Source organism: Dermacentor variabilis, chromosome 1 (assembly GCF_050947875.1).
Source record: "Dermacentor variabilis isolate Ectoservices chromosome 1, ASM5094787v1, whole genome shotgun sequence".
NCBI classification, from domain to species: domain Eukaryota; kingdom Metazoa; phylum Arthropoda; class Arachnida; order Ixodida; family Ixodidae; genus Dermacentor; species Dermacentor variabilis.
In genome coordinates this window covers 270,133,259-270,152,717 of record NC_134568.1, presented here as the reverse complement: position 1 = coordinate 270,152,717, position 19,459 = coordinate 270,133,259, and the positions used below count along the sequence as shown (strand labels likewise).

General features: G+C 47.7%; 1 protein-coding gene across 1 annotated transcript in view; it reads left to right on the top strand.

The window, feature by feature from the left end:
* The first annotated feature begins 7,414 nt into the window (after positions 1–7,414).
* Lgr1 (Leucine-rich repeat-containing G protein-coupled receptor 1) overlaps positions 7,415–19,459 on the top strand; it is a 49,133-nt gene continuing 37,088 nt past the window's right edge. The window contains exons 1-2 of the mRNA XM_075677837.1: positions 7,415–7,689; positions 17,630–17,896. Coding sequence (XP_075533952.1) covers positions 7,415–7,689; positions 17,630–17,896 — 542 coding nt within the window. The remainder of the gene's footprint in view (positions 7,690–17,629; positions 17,897–19,459) is intronic.

Here is a 19,459-nt window from a genome sequence, read left to right as displayed (position 1 = left end):
TGACGGCGCTTTAGGAATCTGTGTGAGAAGTGGTGACGTGGGCGGGGAGGGGGGCGGGTATGCATCTTAATTTCGGAGGGGGGGGGGGGGGGCTTGGGTACGTGCCTGGATGACATCGATACAAGTCCATCATGAGTTCCTGTAGAAATTCGGGGCAATATCTCAAGACAACCACGTTACGAAAAACGCGTGATATCGAGTGAGCTCTACAAAAGAAGTGAAACTCGTGGAGCCGGTGTGGAAATGCCTAGTACAATAACCACTGTTACGTTTCGCCTACGACGCGCGGTAAAGCCGGCGAGGATACAACAGACGCCAGGGCTTCGTTCAAAGCGGCAGACATTTTGGCCCGTTCGGCGCCGCCGCTACGCCTCCCTGCCAAGCGCGTCCAGGCATGTTCCGATGCCACGTGTCTTCATGTGCGTGTGTGAGTGTATGTGCATATTGGTGCCCACGCTTGTCGAAGCGCGGCAGCCGGGGAGAGGAGCTCCCAACAACTGTGAAGCAAGGGGGTCCGAGCGGCGCCGACACGACGGCTGCTCCTCCTTCTCTTCCCATTGTGCCCACGCTTGTCGAAGCGCGGCAACCGGGGAGAGGAGCTCCCAACAACTGTGAAGCAAGGGGGTCCGAGCGGCGCCGACACGACGGCTGCTCCTTCTTCTCTTCCCATTGTGCCCACGCTTGTCGAAGCGCGGCAGCCGGGGAGAGGAGCTCCCAACAACTGTGAAGCAAGGGGGGTCCGAGTGGCGCCGACACGACGCTGCGCCACCTTATGCCATTGTACCCGAGCGGCACCGTCACGTGCTCGTCTATAGAGGGGTTCCTTCTTGCCCTCAACTGCGAGAGTATAAAAGCAGCTGCCCCCGGACGCCAAAAGAGGGCTCCGATTTCTTCTGTTGAGTAACGTGCTCTCCCGTCTCTCTACTTCGGTCAACCTGACCGCCAACTCTTTGCGATGTTAGAATAAACAAGTTGTTTTGTTGTTACCAGTCGACTCATGCTTTGCCGGGACCTTCGGATGCTTCCAGTTGTACCCCAGGCCGCCAGGCCAACGCTACCCTTGGGGCTTGCGACCCAGGTGCAACAACGGGCGTCAGCGCCGAGTTCCCAACAACTCGTGCCAGCGGCGCGATTACAACACCACCAGCAAAGACACATCCCAAGCCTGCAATTCTCATCGTTTTCATGGTCGGCGAACGACTACAGTGCTAGGTTTACTTATATATATGTAAGACTCCATCAAGGTCTGCGACCACAACGCCCAATTCTTCGATTCAAAATCTTGGCAATAAAGAAAACAGAGAGAACGACCATCGCTTTTCCATTCGGTGTATCCCTCTGGTCCAAGAGAGGCGCAGAAAGAGCTTATAAACGACGCTTGTTCATCATGTTCTAGCCTTGCGCAGCAGGTTACTTAGAGAATATTGCAAGATATCCTATAACTTGGTAGCGCACTTCCGCATTCGTAGCCTCTTTCGCTTCGGATGCCTGATTAAATGTCTCTCAAAAGGAATTCCTATTTCAGTACCTGCGTACAATATAAAAGCCTATGCTTCGTAAATGTTGTTTCTCCCTCTTTGTTGCACTCATCTTAATAATTGATACACGTATTTTAATATAAGCAAGTAGTATACAGTAGGGAATGTGCTCTTTTACGTTGTGCTGATGATATGCATTTTGGTGCATCTCTGCGAATATCTTTAATAATACAAAAAAGCAACAACCATCGCCCCTGCCATCAAATGGCGGCAAAGAGTGTGACACATTAAGTTAAAACAAATGCAAGTGACATGCAGAAGACTCTGCTGCCGCTTTATGGCAACGGCTACTCCGCGTAACTTGCCGTCAAAATAATGAGGCCGCGTTTTTAACAAAAATACGAAATGTCACTGGACGTTTGGGTATTCTGTATTAGTCAATAGCGTACAGAAATAACAGCAGACCTTCTTCGCTTCCATAGAAGTGCTTATCAAAGTGTTCTTAAACATGAATATTCATTAACAAAGTCTGCATATTGTCTCAAAAAAACGAAAACGAGTAAAAATAACAATAAATCTGGAGCCTTTGTAATGTATGGATACTTTTCTTCCAATTATATTCATTTCTTATGATGCCTCTAACTGAATGACCAATCCCTGCTATAATGAAGGCGCAACTTGTTGCGAGACCAATGACAAGTCAGAAAATATTAGAAAATTAAAACAATATCGCATATAAAATACGGCTTCTAATTGGTACGAAGAGTTGGAAGAGTTGCAAGGAGACGATCCCGAGTTAAGGACAGCCAACCAAATTTGCGTGTATGCTATCAATCAAATTATTTTTTTCTTTCGCACCACATGCCACCCCACAGAATACCACCCCAAGGTATAGTGCTAGGGAGGTTGACTTGACGTCCGAAAAAAAATAAGATGAGTGGGATGGATGGATGCTATGAACGTCTCCTTTGGAACGGGGCGGTGGGTTGTGACACCGAGCTCTAGTTATATTGCCTAATGTCCTACTTATGTTAAAAAGAGAAAAAAAGAAAAGGAAAAAAAAAGCCCGAAGAATTCCCATCACCAAACATTCTGAACCCCTATTCTGAACTTTGTTTTTGAATGCCTTCGTTATTTGTCGTTTCCCCACTTCCACCAATCTCCCAATCGCCTCTTACTATAATCTCTATTGCGGATATGTTTACTTTCCCCCTGCTGTCGCTGAACCTAAGGGCTTCAAGGAGGCCAGCGATTCCTAAATTGATCGCTGGGCAGATATCTTCACATTCTAATAAAACGTGCTCCATCATTTCCCTAGCTTTACCGCAGCAAGCACATGCTTCTTGTTCCTTCTTATATCTCGCTTTATACGTGCGTGTTTTAAGGCCCATCCCGATCTCGCTTCGAAAAGTAATAAGCTTCCCTTTGAGTTATCATAAATTGCTTCTTTCCTGATTTCGATTTTTCTTCTTAAGTGGTTACTCATTGCAAGTTTCTTTTCCATCGGCGCCACCCATGAGATTACCTCACCCTCTCTGACTTCCCGCTCGACGTTCTTTGTTGCCAAGTTGCTCACCATACCGGTCGCATACTTGCTGGTAGGCTTCCTGGTTTATTTCCTACACTGTGAATCAATGTTCTTTGTTCCGTACAAATATCTGACCACTCTCCCAGCCCATTTACTTTCTTACGTATTCTTCAGTAGTTATTCATAATCAATTTTACTCTGAGCGTCCCTTACCTCAAAACTTGTCCGGCCCATATCACCCTGCACAGCTTCATTTGTAGTCTTCCCGTGATCGCCCAATGCGAGGCGTCCCACTGACTTTCGGTTGCCATCGAGCCCTGATTGTGGCCCTGATTTCAAGCAAACAACCGTATTTCCAAATGTAAGTCCTGGAACCATTACATCTTTCCACAAACCCCGGAGTACCTCATACCTATTGTATCCCCATAACACTCTGTGTTTCATTATGGCAGCATTTCTCTCCCCCTTTGCTCTTATTGTTTTTTCCTGTGTTTCCATTGACCTATTAACTTCATTCATCCATACACCAAGGTATTTATATTATTTTACCCGAGGTATTTCCTGGCTCTGTATTCGCACTGTCTGTTCACTGTTCTTATTGAATACTATAACACTTGATTTCCTAATGATAAATTCCAGACCTGAATTCTCGCCTTCCGGTTCACGGATACTAGCCCGACGTTGCATATTACTTTGCTTGTTAGGTAGCAACACAATGTCGTCCGCATAAAACAAACCTGGAAGCTGCTGCTCTACTACTCTACCCGCCTTTTTGTATGAGAGACTAAACCCGATATTATATACTTCCTTCTAGCGCCCTTTCCATCCTTACCATGCACATCATAAACAGCAGCGAGGATAAAGGACACCCCTGCCTCAGTCCCTTGTTAATATCAACTTTCTTCTCGCTCTTCATTCCTACCCATTCAACGGAAATGGTATTTTCTAGATTAATCTCTCTCAAAAGCTGCATACAATCGTCGCCTAATTAAGCCTTCTCCTTTCAGAGTATAACACAAAACGTTGCGGCCTACGCGGTCATACGCTCCTGTAATGTCGAAAAAGGCCACATATAACGGTCTGCTTTCAACTTTTGATATTTCAATACATTGAGTAAGAACAAATAACTTATCATCCAAACGTCTACCTATTCTGAAGCCATTCTGAAGTTCTCCCAAAGTGCCATTATTCTCTGCCCATGCTTGCAGCTTTAATTTATTCGCCTGCATTGCTAACCTCCATATTACCGATGTAATGGTCAACGTTCTATATGAGTGACTTCTACATATTTCCCCCTTACCTTCCTAAATGTATTTCATTCTTCTTTGTCGCGAACTCTCTGGTATACGTCTATCTTTTAAAGTTTTTGCTACAGCTTTCAACAGAGCTTCCTTACTCTTTGGTCTTAGTTCCTTAATCAGCCTAAAGGGAACCTCGCTTAGCCCTGTGGCTGTGCGCTTAAGAATTTTCTCTTCGGCTTTCTTCCAGTAGAAATTTGTCAGCAACAGCTCCTTTTCCATCTTATTCTCTTTCATTCTCTTTTTTCCTGAAATGCAACATCGTCATTGCCATGGAAAGATTCGGCTGTTATTTTTTGGAATGTAATTAATTGCCGTGTTCGCTTCCAGTTTGTTTGCACCTTCGTCCAGGATATGTTGTATTTTTCCAGACTTCCTGCCTAATAAGTTTATGCGGTTCCAAAATAGTCTAAGTGCGACCTTTCTTTTTTTGTGTATTTCTGATAACCAACGTTTACTTTCACCTTTTATCTTTGCTTGAACCAGTATTTGGACCATGGATTTTTTCTCCCGGTATATTTCCCACTTACTGGCTACTTCATCCTGCGGTAACTGCGCATTCTTTGCCTGCCTGTGCTCTCAGGATGCTTTCTGTCGATCGGCGATCGCTTTTCGTATCTTCCTGTTCCACCAGCTTTTCGATTTCTTTTTTCCTTTCCAAATAACGCGTTGCTTCTCGTTCCATATTTCTGTTGTAATTAAACTGAGAAGCTTAGTATATTTCCACTCGTTGTTTGGCCATTTGCCAAGTTCTTCCTCGACTATTGTGACTATATTTGTTACTTGGTCAGCGTTCAAATTCACACTGGCCATTTTCCGCTCCTTGGTCTCTTTTCAAACTACATATCCCATTTTCAAAATGATGCGTTTATGGTCACTCCCAATGCTTCTATTCCCTTTGTCGTCAATGACCATTTGCCTCAAATTATAATAAATTCCTTCAGTCATCAGAAAGCAATAAATGCTCGATTGCCGGTTCCCCACATCCCACATGGTCTGCCCATCACACTTAGGCCCTGTATTCACGATAACGAGGTTATGGCATTGACTGCCCGTTGTTGTCGGTATAGCTATCTAGCTCCTGTATATGGGCATTCATGTCACCTTATAGGATAATTTCGCCATCATTCCCGAAACCCTTAGTATTAGCACTTAAGCATACCGCTAACTCTTGATTATTCTCACTGCAATTATTCCCGGTCCACAATTACGTTACGCCTAGCCAAGTTTTCTTTCCACTCATGGTGCATGATAACCAAAGACGCTCTTGACATATTGAATTTACTCTTTCCCATTTCGTTTCCTGTAGGATGAGCATTGCAACTTTCCCTCCCCTTCTTTCCGAGTTATCTCTGTTTCACCCTTCCTAAACATAATTCTCAATCACTGGCGGGTCTTCCGAGTCTCCACTCTACCCACTTTTCCTTTCTTCGGATGCCCTGCATGTTTATGAAGCATATTGCATCGCGACCTCTCTTTGTTGTTTCCCTCCTTGTCCTGTTATTGACGGCGATGCTATTCTGGCGTTCCCCAAGACCCAGGTCAGGAGCCAGAAAGATCGACACGATCGAAGAGATGGTGAACAAACTGACGGACAAGGCGGAGCGAATATTTGACATACTCCTGACAAGGCTGAACGAATCCGACACGGGACGGAACGCGCAGTACTCAGCGGTTAACACCCAACTCGCGGCCATGAATAAGCGAATCGAAGATCTGGAACACGGGACGATGCTGCTGAAGCAACAGCAACATCACCACCACCTGCCTGGAAGGGCCTGGGTACCATCGTCACAAGCGGTAAGCGCACCGGCCATCCTCGCCAGCGACACCAACGCCAACACCACCTGCGCCGGGGCAGGAGGGACGCACGGACAGTTGTGTCCCCCCAACACCTCTGCATAATAATCATGGCTGTGTACCGCAAGTCCGACAACAGACAGTGGAATTGCAGGGGCTTCAAAAACAAGAAAGCAACGATGGTGCAATACATGAAAACGCTTGCCAATAACAAACTTCCTGTCGTGATTGCCTTGTAAGAACCTTTCGACCGGGCCCAGCTCCCGGGTTATGTGCCGTGCGGTCCCCCCTACGAATCCATGGGGAGGGACATCAGGGTGTGCACCCTGGTTAAGCGCGGGACGGCCTTAACTCGTGCTCCACGAAGAGTCGACATAGACCATGTACTGATCGAAGTCGTGCCGAGTATTGGAAGTAGGAAAACCGGCCTTTTCGTGCTCAATGTATATAGCTCCCCCTCGCAAAGATACCGCACTCACACTTTCGACGCCCCCTTTCGCGAAGCGACGGCCAAGGCCGCCTCCAGTCCCTTGCTGATATGCGGAGACGTCAATGCGCCGCACACGCAATGGGGATACGGAGCCGACTCGCCGAAAGGGAAGAGGCTAGCCGGACTGATGGACGAGCTCGGCCTGACTGTACTCAACGAACCTGCTTCGCACACCAGGATCGGACAGGGAGTATGCCGCGACACATCCCCCGACCTCTCCGTCTGGTCAGGCGCGGGCGTGGTCACTTGGTCGAACTCCTTCGAGGACCTGGGGAGTGACCACAGGATCCTGTGCGTGACCGTGGGAGAGGATGAAAGCGAGGAGGACGTCTGCCGAAAGGCGAGAATCGTAGACTGGGACAGATTCCGGAAAAATAGAGAGCAAGACAAGAAGGAGGGCCCGATCGAAGACATCAGCGAATGGTGCAGAGTACTACTCGCGGACGCAGAGAAAGCCACCGAGGAGATCGAATGGACGGATTGGCGACAAGAACCACCCAAAGAAGAGGCAGACAGATCCCGCGGAGCCGTAGACGACGGCGCTCCCCAACCGTCCAGAGTGGACAGCCGGCTGGCACATTCTGTTGCGGCCAAGAAATCCATGCAACGGAGAGCGAGTAGGCAAAAACTCAATAGGAAGATACGAAAGAAGATCGCCGAAATCAACCGGGAGATCAAGAGGCATTGCGCCCACCTGTGCGAGCAAGAATGGCAGGAGCTGTGCGACATGATGAACGGGAACATGAGCGCTTGACGCACCTGGAAGATTCTCAGGCACCTGCTCGACCCGGCAAGCACCAGAACGGCGACCCGTACAGAGATGGCCAAGCTGCGACACAAGTACAAGGACGACCCTGAGGCCTTCGCGGAAGAGATCGTGCGGACGCACCTCCCACGCCCGGAAGGGCGGAGTCACCCAGAGTACCGCGGGGCTCCCAACGAGAAGCTGGACGCGGACTTTTCCGTGCAGGAAATTAGAACGGTCCTCCAGCTACTGAAGACCAACTCGGCGCCCGGTCCTGACAGGATCACCAACAAAATCCTGAGGAACCTGAACGACGACGCCATCGAGAAGCTCTGCGAGTACATCAAAGCGTGCTGGATGGAGGGCCGAATTCCGCAAGAGTGGAAGACCACGGACGTTATACTGATACCAAAGCCGGGCAAACCGCTGGAGGTCCGAAACATGAGGCCGATCTCCCTCACGTCCTGCGTCGGGAAGGTGATGGAGCATGCCTGCCTTAACAGGGTGACGACGCTGCTCGAGAAGCAGGACGCCTTCGGCCCCCACATCATCGGTTTCCGGAAGGGACTTTCAACGCAGGACGCCATGCTGCAGATCAAGGAACAGGTCGTGAACGCTCTGAGCACGCACGTGCGCGCCCTACTCGGGCTAGACCTCAAGAGCGCCTTCGACACTGTGAAGCACATGGCCATACTGGACAAGATCAGCCGACTCGATCTCTGGGCGAGGTTCCACCGATATGTCAGCAGCTTCTTGAATGGGTGCGAGGCGACAGTCAAGATCGACGGGGCCCCGCCACGAACGGTCCGAATGGGTGGTGCGGGAACGCCGCAGGGCTCCGTACTCTCCCCCATGCTTTTCAACCTCGTCCTGATCGGCCTGCCGGAGCGTCTTGACGCGATAGAGGGCATCAATCATACGATATACGCAGATGACGTGACGGTGTGGACGACGGAGAACACGAGCGTCGGCGAAATGCAAGACCGACTGCAGCGGGCCGTCCGAGAGGTGGAGCGGCACCTCGAAGACACGGGACTTGTCTGCTCACCCGAAAAGTCGGACATACTGCTCCACAGGCCACGCAAGAAAGGACCCCTTCCGCAGGCCATGCTAGACGCCCGTCGTTTGGGCGTCCACGTCACGACGAGGGAGGGGACCCGAATACCGACGGTGTCCAAGTTGCGAGTGCTCGTCCTGTGGCTGGAAGAGAACGGTGCCAACCGCGAGCTGGTTGCCCGACTGCAGAAGAAAGTGGCCGCCGCCACACACCTCGTGCGGCGGGTCGCCAACAAGAGGAAAGGAATAAAGGAACACAACGTTACGAGGCTGATACAGGCGTACGCGCTGAGCCACATAGCGTACGTCGCCGCGTACGCCGACTGGAACAGGAGCGAAACCGACAAGCTGAACGTGGCGATCCGCAGGGCGTTCAAGACCGCCCTGGGAGTACCCCAGTACACGCCAACCCACAGGCTCCTCGAGTTGGGCGTACACAACACGCTCGAGGAGATCGCCGAGGCTCAGAGAATTGCGTAGATGGAGAGGCTGTCGAGCACCGTAACGGGAAGACGAATCCTCGACTTGCTCGGGATTCGATTTTACGAGGCGCGTGGACTGAAGGAATCACTGCTACCGGAAGTCAGGGACACCATACAGACGGAAAACATGCCGAAGAATATGCACCCGGTGCATGACGTGCAAAGACGTATACGCAGGGCGGTAGCAATCCTCGAGAAGCATGGAAGACAAGAAGACGTCCAGGACTTCGTCGATGCAGCCAGGTACCCCCGGCCAGTCGGTGACTCTGATGGTGACGAGGAACGTCGACCACCACCGCCGCTACAAGGGAATGTGCGAGACGAACCGCAGTTACCGGCACCACCATCACTACTGCTACTACGACAAAAACGGCAGCAGCAACAACGGCAACATCGACACGGCCGGCCCACGGCGGCGGCGCCCGCCTTCTCCATGACAGTCGTAGATACAAAGGGAACGATCCGAGTCACGGCATCAGCGAGGCTGCCGTCGGCCGAAGCAGCGGAAGAGATGGCCATAGCCCTCGCGGTACTCCACGGAGGTGCGGAGGATAACCTGATCATCAGCGACTCCAAATCAGCGATTCGGAACTACACCAAAGGTTGGGTGTCCGCGGATGTGGCGCGCATGCTAAACGCCCGGGCCGGGGACTTCGGATCCGGCACGATTACAAACAAGTCCCTCAAGTGGTTCCCCGCGCACGTCGGGTAGCTTGACAGTAACAACAACAGCCACGTCAATAATGACACCAACAATGCTAACGGCCGAAGACGCACCGACACTCCACCCAACCACAACGAGCGCGCCCACCTCGTCGCGAGGCAGCTTACCCGCCGCGACGCGGTCACCCAGAAGGCAGCCGCTGCCGTTGTTGTGCGGGACCCCAACGGAGGAGTGACGGCGACGGCGGCGGCCACCCCGTCTGGCGCGGCCGCTGTCGTTACCAATACAACACAAATCGCGGCGGACGGAGATGGGGATCACGCGGACGCCGACTGCGATGTCAAGGAGTTTCCGGCAACGTACAGAGAGGTGCTTGGTCATTATAGGGAAGAACGAAGAAAATATCCACAACCCCACGGGCGCCTAGACAGGCCCCAGGCGGTAGACCTGAGACGGTTGCAGACGGGCACTTTCGCCAACACCTACCACCTGCACCGCCTGTGGCCCGCGCCGCACCCCCCGGCTGCCCGTGGTGCGAGCACGAACGGGCCGTATGGCCCATGTGCTTTGGGAATGCCAACGCCACGTGGAACAAGGACAAGGAGGAAGGGGGAATACAACAGCAGAACCCTCTGAAGCGGGGCGCCTCACTGAGAGATGGCAAGCCACCCTCCTCAGCGAGGCACCTGAAGACCAGGAGTGGGCCGTCCAGCGGGCCAGAGCCACTGCCGAGGATCTCGAAATATTTTCCTCAGGCGATGGACCCCTGGCAGCCTAGCCCCGGGCACCAACATCAATAACCGTTGGACAAATAAAGTTTATTCCTATCCTATCCTATCCTATCCTAGGGTACCTTCTTTCCCTGCAAAGAAGGATATATAGGCTGTCATCTGCGGCGATAAAACAGATCCCATTGGAGATTTCACGTACTTCATACGCTGACTCCATCCATATTTACACGAATGGTTGGGTCTCGTGAAATTCGACGGGTGCCTTTGTTGGGGCATCAAATCGCCGCTCGTTGCGGCGATGTGGAAAATATCTTTTGTAAAACATCTTGCAAATGGGCACTATTCTGCTACTTTAAGGCTGTCCTCCAAAGCCTGCGAAGTCTAAGACGGGTAAAATACGACCAATGGGTGTCCCAAACCACCAATATTTGCCATTGCGTTGCTGATAGAGGGCATGATACAATCTTTCATTGGCTGACGGGACAGCATGGCATTTTTGGTAACCACTTTGCCGATGACGCCGCCTGATGTGCCCACGTTGGAGCGCCGACACTCCTTATACCATCATCAAGAGGGGACGCTGCAAGAGACCTTCACCATTTCGCACGTGATATCACGTTGAGTCGATGGAATGCTCCGCAGAACACCAACCGCCGTTTACACAGCCTCTATTTTTAATTAATAATGTGGCTACCAACATATCTTTCACGATGTGGTGCAACACTGCTGAACTCATAAGCAAATGTACACCCTTTGGGTCGTACCTTGCCACACAAAAATAATCATCTGTCTTGCTTGCGTTTCCTTTCTTGAAAACGCTCCGCTCGCTACTTTCCTTCGAGAATGCTATGTCATGTGAATAACGCGCATGCCGTTCGTGACTGGGAAGTACCGCGCTCGCACGTTAAAGAAAGGAAATGCGGACAAGACACATGACGATTATTGTTGTTTGGAAAGATATGGCCCAAAGGGTGTAATTTTGTTTTAGACTGTGCGTCGGCTGCCAGTCGGAGTAGCTTTCGCTAACTCGTACAGCTTTATCACACTGGAATGACTGAATCATCCATGTTCGCTAAGTGCAGATGTGACAAGACCATCAATCACCTCGTGTGCAACTCTTCCCGCCAAACTCGCCAGTGTGTCTTGAGGAGACTCCACGATTTTACAGAAGCAATAGTCCTGGGAGCCTGGAGTCGCAGCTCATCAGCGGAGAAGCCATACACTCTAAAAACAGTTGCACCCTTTACGGTGTATATTTGCCACACAACAATAATCGTCATCTGTCTTGCTTGCGTTTCATTTCTTTAACGCTGCGAGCCCGGTACTTCCAAGTCACGAACGGCGTGCGCGTTATCAGCACAACAGAGCATTCTCGACTGGAAAGTAGCGAGCGCAGCGTTTTCAAGAAAGGAAACGCAAGCAAGACAGATGACGATTATTGTTGTGTGCAAGATACGACCCAAAGGGTGTACATTTAAGAGTGTACGAGCTCTGCTACAGCACATGAAGGCGTAGTGTAAGACACACACACGCACACACACACACACACACACACACACACACGTATATATATAATATATGTGTGTGTGTGTGTGTGTGTGTGTGTGTGTGTGTGTGTGTGTGTGTGTGTGTGTGTGTGTGTGTGTGTGTGTGTGTGTGTGTGTGTGTGTGTGTGTGTGTGTGTGTGTGTGTGTGTCTTACACTATGCCTTCATGTGCTGTAGCAGAGCTTCTACACTCTTAAATGTACACCCGTGCGTGTGTGTGTGCGTGTGTGCGTGTGTGTGTACGTGTGTGCGTGCGTGTACGTGTGTGTGTGAGTGCGCGCGCGCGCGAGCCCACGCATTCGCATTACGCGTACGATGCACTCACCAATCGAGCTGCCGCGGTGCCGTTTTCCCATCCGCTTTCTGGGGTATTCATGTTTATCTACTGCCCTCTTAAACAAATGTACGACACTTTGGATCGTATCTTGCCACGCAACGATAATTGCCATCTGTTTTTCTTGCGTTTCCTTTCTTTAAAACGCTGCACTCGCTACTTCCCTTTCGAGAATGATCTGTCGTGCTGATAACGCGCATGCCGTTCGCAACTTTTAAGTACCAGGCTCGCACCGTTAAAGGAAGGAAATTCGGACAAGACAGATGCCAATTATTCTTGTGTGGCAAGATACGACTGAAAGGGTGTAATTTTTCCGAAGGGTGTCGAAGTAGCCATGGAAGTGTTAGCCAGTGCCACCGCTCACTGCTTTGGCGGCGAATGTGGAACGTCCTGTCTGCCGCAGGCGTCACGTCTACATGAACTTTGTTTGGGTGAAGACAACTGGTCAATAAACCAACACTTGCTACCTAAAGGCATCAAAGCTGCCGGATTCGAGACCCCTGCTATCGCTACGTAATGAACGAGAAGAAAGTAAACGAAGGGGCCCGATTTTTGCTAGTCTTATATCATAAGAAGCCAACAAACAATGACACCAAGGACAGCATAGTGGAAATTATCTGCAGTTCTTAATTGAATAAATTGAATGATAAATAAATAGGGGATATATATATATATATATATATATATATATATATATATATATATACCCCTATTTACTTATCATTCAATTTATTCAATTCAGAACTGCAGATAATTTCCACTATGCTGTCCTTGCTGTCATATATATATATATATATATATATATATATATATATATATATATATATATATATATATATATATATATATATATATATATATCACCTGTGGCAGATAGCACAATTCTAAGCCTTGAACGAAATTACTCGTCGAGGCGGGCATTACTTTCCCGCGCAACCAAATGGGTAATTGGAAAATTAACGAAATTGCAATAATTATGTCTATACTGATCAATTCGTAGCATAGAGAGAGAGAAAGACATCAAAGAGAGGAAAGACAGGGAGGTCAAACAGACATGCATCCGCTTTCCTACCCTACACTGGAGGTAAAGGAAAGGGGGAATAGAAAGAGGAAAAGAGGAAGTGAGTGAGCAATGAGTGCATGTGCGAGGGAGGGATCCACAGTCACAGTATAAGCAGTCCATCAAACCATTGCACTTCAAGTACTGTACTAGTGCACGAACCGCTTTTTGGGTGCTAGTGACGGACGTGGCCACGGTTGGAGTATCTACGCCTCAGAGAACTGCCTCTAGTCCAATCAGTTTGTAGTTGTCCATAGCAGATATTGCAATTTACGAATTATAGGTAGTTAGTTTGCAATGCATGTGGATTTGGAACGAATTCTGAGCATGGTACCGGTTTCGAGATATGCGCCGTCAGACTTGCGGTAAAAATGCACTGTTCTTCCATTTTTTAAGGAAGGCGCTGTCTAATGCATTGAAGCACAAAAGTAATTGGAACGCTAGTGTGTTTCGTCGCACACTTGGAAAATTACTATTCCGAAACTGGTGCCACCGTGAGAATTCCCCTCAACTTGATACGCCTTGCGAACTCGCAGGCTACAATTCGTAAATTGCAATATGCATCGCGACGTAATTAATTAAGAACTGAATTAATGTAATTATGTTAATTCTTCAATTAAGCATTTTGATTTTTCGTAGAAGTACTGCTCGTCTCATCGATTAATTTAGTTCAAGTATTCGAGTTGTGCTATCTGTCACATGTGATTTTAAATCATTTGGTGCACCCGCTATATACTCTTTAGGTGTGGACACGTCGCGACAGATGCCGCGGTGTCCAAACAATGTCTCGTCACACTTCCCTTAAACAGACCAATGATCACAGCGCCATCCGGCGAAAAATCGGCGCAACGTACCACCGAAAGGCACAAAGAAAGGAAAAAGGTCTTGTCGCCATGGCAACTGGCGGGCGTAGCAATGGACGTAGTCCGCTCGCTTATCGCACGCAGGACCGGCGCCACCATTTCTGCTGTGGCAGTGCCTCGGTGTTAATGGTTGCTCGTGGGATGCGCTTGAATAGCGCCCCAAAAAGCACGTCTTTTTAGTAGCTCCTAGAATAGAATCCTTTCAGTGATCAGTGATGTCGCACGAACGCGCGCGCAATCGACGAAGTTCTGACAAAAAGCATAGTCATGCCATTTCATTCGTTGCGCAAGACAAGAGCGTGCAGAAAACGACGTCAAAACAGTGGTCATTACCATAGAAAAGCATTGCCCCTTTCACGTGGCAGACCCATAATGGGAGAGCCATCTCGACGCCCTGTTTTATCAGCCCTTCCTGCAATGCGCGCTATCCATACCTAGAGACTATATATTACACCGCGGGTGATGGCCACAGATCTGGACTAATCTCTCTCCCTCGCTCTTTCATTCCCTTTCCCCTCCCATCGTCTAGGCCATCAAACTGGACTAAGCCTAGTTAATCTTACCGCCTTTCTTATTTTTTTTTCTCTCTCTCTCACTCTCTCTATGCTACCTAAATGGTATAACTACTCCATCGTCTTCGGTTACATAAAAGTAGCAAGCCATGTTTGAAGCAGTGTGCTTTGTAAGAGCATGAATACAGACATGAACGTGGGTCACCCTTAGAACGACCAGACACGCTTTTTGACTGATCGTGAGCGCGCAGGCCAAATACAAAAGACGACGAACAAGCGTGCGGTATATCGGGAAGCTTTTCAATATTCGTCAGCGTAAGGCGTGCGCTTCGCGTGAGCAATACAGAGAGTCCTATAAATGGGCAGCCCTCTGCGATTCAAAGCCGGCTTACAATGTATACAGTCGTTTCTTCGAAATGGAACTGACGATCGAATGACGTGTGAAATTGTGGAACTTATCTTTCACTTGACAGACGCACTGAGCAAGCTAGAGGAAGCAATGGCGTAGTTACTTTTTCTGCATGGTTCCTCTAAGACTCTCTAATTTTCTTCATACTTCAAGTAATTAGCGGGCTCGCTCGCGTAACCGGTCCATAAAGATGCTCAATTTCACATCATACTGTAATCACTGATGCATACGTGACGTATATTAATAGTAGTAGATAACAAATTGTGTACGTCCACCTGCTTTATAGAAATTACTAAGGAATCGATCCTTTACGAAGTGGACCCTTATGGGGTAAACCAGTTGGATTTACACTTTTCAAGAAGTACCAAGACATTAATTGATCGACCACGGTAGACTTGAAACAGCCTAGACAAAACATTTTTATGCCGCATAAAGCAGGCGTCATCTCCATCTTGCTCCTATGGCAACCACAAGAGTGTGTTCTTCATCGAACCTACGATTGCGCAAGACACGCTTCACCCACCCCTATTCGTAAACGATAACTACAAATAGAAATACACAATCGATCCGCACCAACATTTTACACTCATATAACTGCTCTGCCCTTGGCTATGACGTGTGAAATACAGCACAGCAAAAGACACTGAATGCACTTGAACCTTTATTTGAAGAAACAGGAATATTAAACATGTACTGGAGGGCTGCCGCATTGGATACATTTATATAAACAAGACCCACTTCTATCTTTCGTATTTGTGTGTGCTTGTTGTCTATGTGTATTACACTCACCTTTGTGCGCATTGTGTGATGAAACCCGGTTTTTGCTGTAGCGTTCCTATGTACGTATTATGTCCTGTGTATATTTCCTCATCTGTATGCGTGTTCATCTTGGACCCCACCGCGGCCTCGTATATTACCGGTTACATGAGTGTAAAATGTTGGTGCGGATCAATTGTGTATTTCTATTTGTAGTTATCGTTTAAGAATAGGGGTGGGTGAAGCGTGTCTTGCGCAATCGTAGGTTCGATGAAGAACATACTCTTGTGGCTGCCATAGGAGCACTCATTGCCACTTTTTATCTAAATATAATATTTGAGTAGTTGATTATTTAAACTAATTATCTAATTAGATGGAATGAAAAAAAAATAATTTGAGTATCTCCAAGCGACGGCAAACAACATTACCTTGGTTCTGTGCAGCTACGTGGCAGTCGCACATTTTTAAACTCTAGCTAAAGTTAACTGGGACCACCCTGCACATTATATATATATATACACGCGCATAATGAGTTCCGAACAAGCATATATATATATATATATATATATATATATATATATATATATATATATATATATATATATATATATATATATATATATATATATATATATATATATATATTTGGGGTTTTACGTGCCAAAACCCCTTTCTGATTATGAGGCACGCCGTAGTGGAGGACTCCGGAAATTTTGACCACCTGGGGTTCTTTAACGTGCACCTAAATCTAAGCACACGGGTGTTTTCGCATTTCGCCCCCATCGAAATGCGGCCGCCGTGGCCGGGATTCGATCCCGCGACCTCGTGCTCAGCAGCCCAACACCATAGCCACTGAGCAACCACGGCGGGTATATATATATATATATATATATATATATATATATATATATATATATATATATATATATATATATATATATATATATATATATATATATATATATATATATATATATATATATATACTTGTTCGAAACTCATTATGCGCGTATGCGTCGTGATTCAGCATAGTATGCACATGTTAATCCTCATCCTGTCTTTATCTTTTCTGTTTGTATATTTCAGTGTATCTTGGACTATTACTATGTCTAGGAATATTATCGCCGCCACATCGTCTAATTGTCCAGGTTTGTTATCCATAAAAAAGTCCTTACGCCAAAAGTTTTTGTAAGAGCATATGTGCCCACAATTCGTGGTGTTACACATATTATTAGCGAAGGTGGCTGACCAATGACAGTCCCAATTAGGCCCCAGAAGTTTCTTTCAACGGTTTGAAACTTGGGAGGTAGGCTAGAAAAATATTTCTGCCGATTTACGCATGCCTCCTTCTTGCATTTAGTGTTAGTTAATGCGGCGCACAAAAGTTAGATTTTGTTTTACTTTCGTAATATTAATAATAACCGCAGTATTTCCTTACAGGATGTACTTGATTCTGTCGGTGGAATCTGTGTTTGCTCAACTGAGTCGAACTGAGTTCTCACTTGTTAACTTCAATTCCACAGCAGCCATCACAATACGCAATCGATCTCCTTCGTCATTTTCTTTTCCCGATTTAAGATATCGAGTACCGTGGTGGCACAGATACTTTTGCTTTGCTTTCATTTATTTCTTTTTTTCCTGGCACTGCCCTACTGGATAAACGTTAAGAAGAGCAGAATAAAAGTACAAACCTCGGAAGGTGAAAATGCCGGCCAATTTTTTCAAGGAGTGGAACCCCGCAACAAAACGACATCACAACGAAGATAAAAACGTGCTTTTTTTTTTATAGAAGTGTGGCACCGGAGTCGTGTGGGACTTCAACGTATCCGCAGCGACGCACTCACTGTCTCTGCTGTGTCCCGCTTTCTTTTTCACAGAGACCTTTCCGAGACGAGCCTTACGAAACTGCCCACCCGTGGACTGGAGTCCCTTGAAGTGCTCGAGCTCCGTGACGCCCCAGCGCTGCGCGAGTTCCCCTCTGTCTACCACTTCCGGTTTATAAGGGTGGCTCACCTCACCTACCCTTACCACTGCTGTGCCTTCCAGTTCCCGGAAACCCACGACCCGGAGGAGCATAGCAGGCGGGTATACTATCCTCGTCTAAGAAAGACCGCTTCCGGTCATTCGGCTGAGCTAAGCCGAGTGTAAGAGACCTTGCCAATTTTCTGTTTCGCTACACCAAGAAACGTTTTCTGCCGCTGTTCGTGCAATGATGACATTGGTTACACGTACTCGTGTTCCTCCTTTCCCACAAGACCTCTAGTTTCCCCTTATTACGTGCTAAACTTTCTTGCGTATTTATTTAACTACTTAGCTATTGCAAGGACCAATGCATTCTTCTTTGCTAGTTCTTACTTTTATCTTTCACTTATGTAACTAAGTGAAGAAGAATAGCCGCCGCTAGCATACGGTGACTATGGCTCCGCCAGTTATCCTCATCTCAATAAAAAAAATGAAGAAAAAGCTGCATTTGTATAAGAAATGAGGAGGCCACTTTATCTGCGCGTGCTCGACTGCAGGCAAGACACTTAGATGGCAAATTTAGTGAGATGTCCATATATAAAAGCTGCTCTTTTGTCGTCGTCGTTCCTATTTTGACAGTGATTCGTGCGCAGGGGGCCTAAGGGCAGTTTGTGCTGAAACTTCCCATAGCGGCAATACCGCTGCAACACGCAGCGTAGCGAGTGCAGAGAGCAAAACGAGAAGGGCGTGCTGGACGCTAACTTTTGCATCGCACGACATGTGAGCTTTGCAAAAAAAGCGAGGTTAAGGGAAACCAAGAAGTTCAGTTTTTTTTTTTAATCACTATTACATGAAGCCAACGGACAATGAAACCAATGAAAGCGTAGGCTAAACTACTTGTTTTAATTGAAGTGTAGAAATTATAACATAAATGGAAATGAAAGTGCGCAAAAAGAACAACTTGCTTCAGGTGCGAGAAACTGTCACCTGCAGCAAGTTGTTTTTTTTTCATCTAGTTTCATTTCCCTTTACTTTTTGTCATTTCTACATATGAATCGAAACAAGTAATTCATACCCCACGCGCTTTTCTTGGTTTCACTGTCTGTTCGCTTCACGTGATCGAGTTCTGCAACTATACACAACTTCGCATGTTCTTTATGAATGGGTTCGGTCACGTTTGAACATGGGTCTACGACTAGTGCCGAGTTCTGCCAGTGGGCTGCACAAGGCTCGCTGCATGACGCTCAGACACGACAGTGTTAGAGCGTCCGGTATACCGGTAAACCTAAGCGAGCTCGGCTATAGCCCCTCCATGGATGGAGGTGCTTTAAGCTGGGTGTTTGGCCGGGAGTGTGTTCACGATTACGCTGCTGCAGAAAATTTACGCCAGCAGCAAAGTAGAATACACTTAGTTACTGCTAAATTAGCTCTGTGTTTGTCTGATTGAGCTCTGCGCCATCAGGTGGCTACGCCGTGCAGGATACTCACGTTTACGCCTCCGCTCACCTGGCAGAACTTCAAGTCCGCCTACATTTACGGCAGTACCGGACATGCTAAATCTCTCTATGAGATAGTATTACATAAAATCGCCGCTCTCATCCTTCGGATGTGTACCTTCCTTCGCATCCCAAGTGGCCGGTGTCAGCGACGATAGGGTAATAAATTAAACACAGTCGTAGCGCCCTTTGGGTCTGCGTAACCATGCGCCTTGCGTAACCAAATCGCCTTCATCGAGGGAAAGCCGC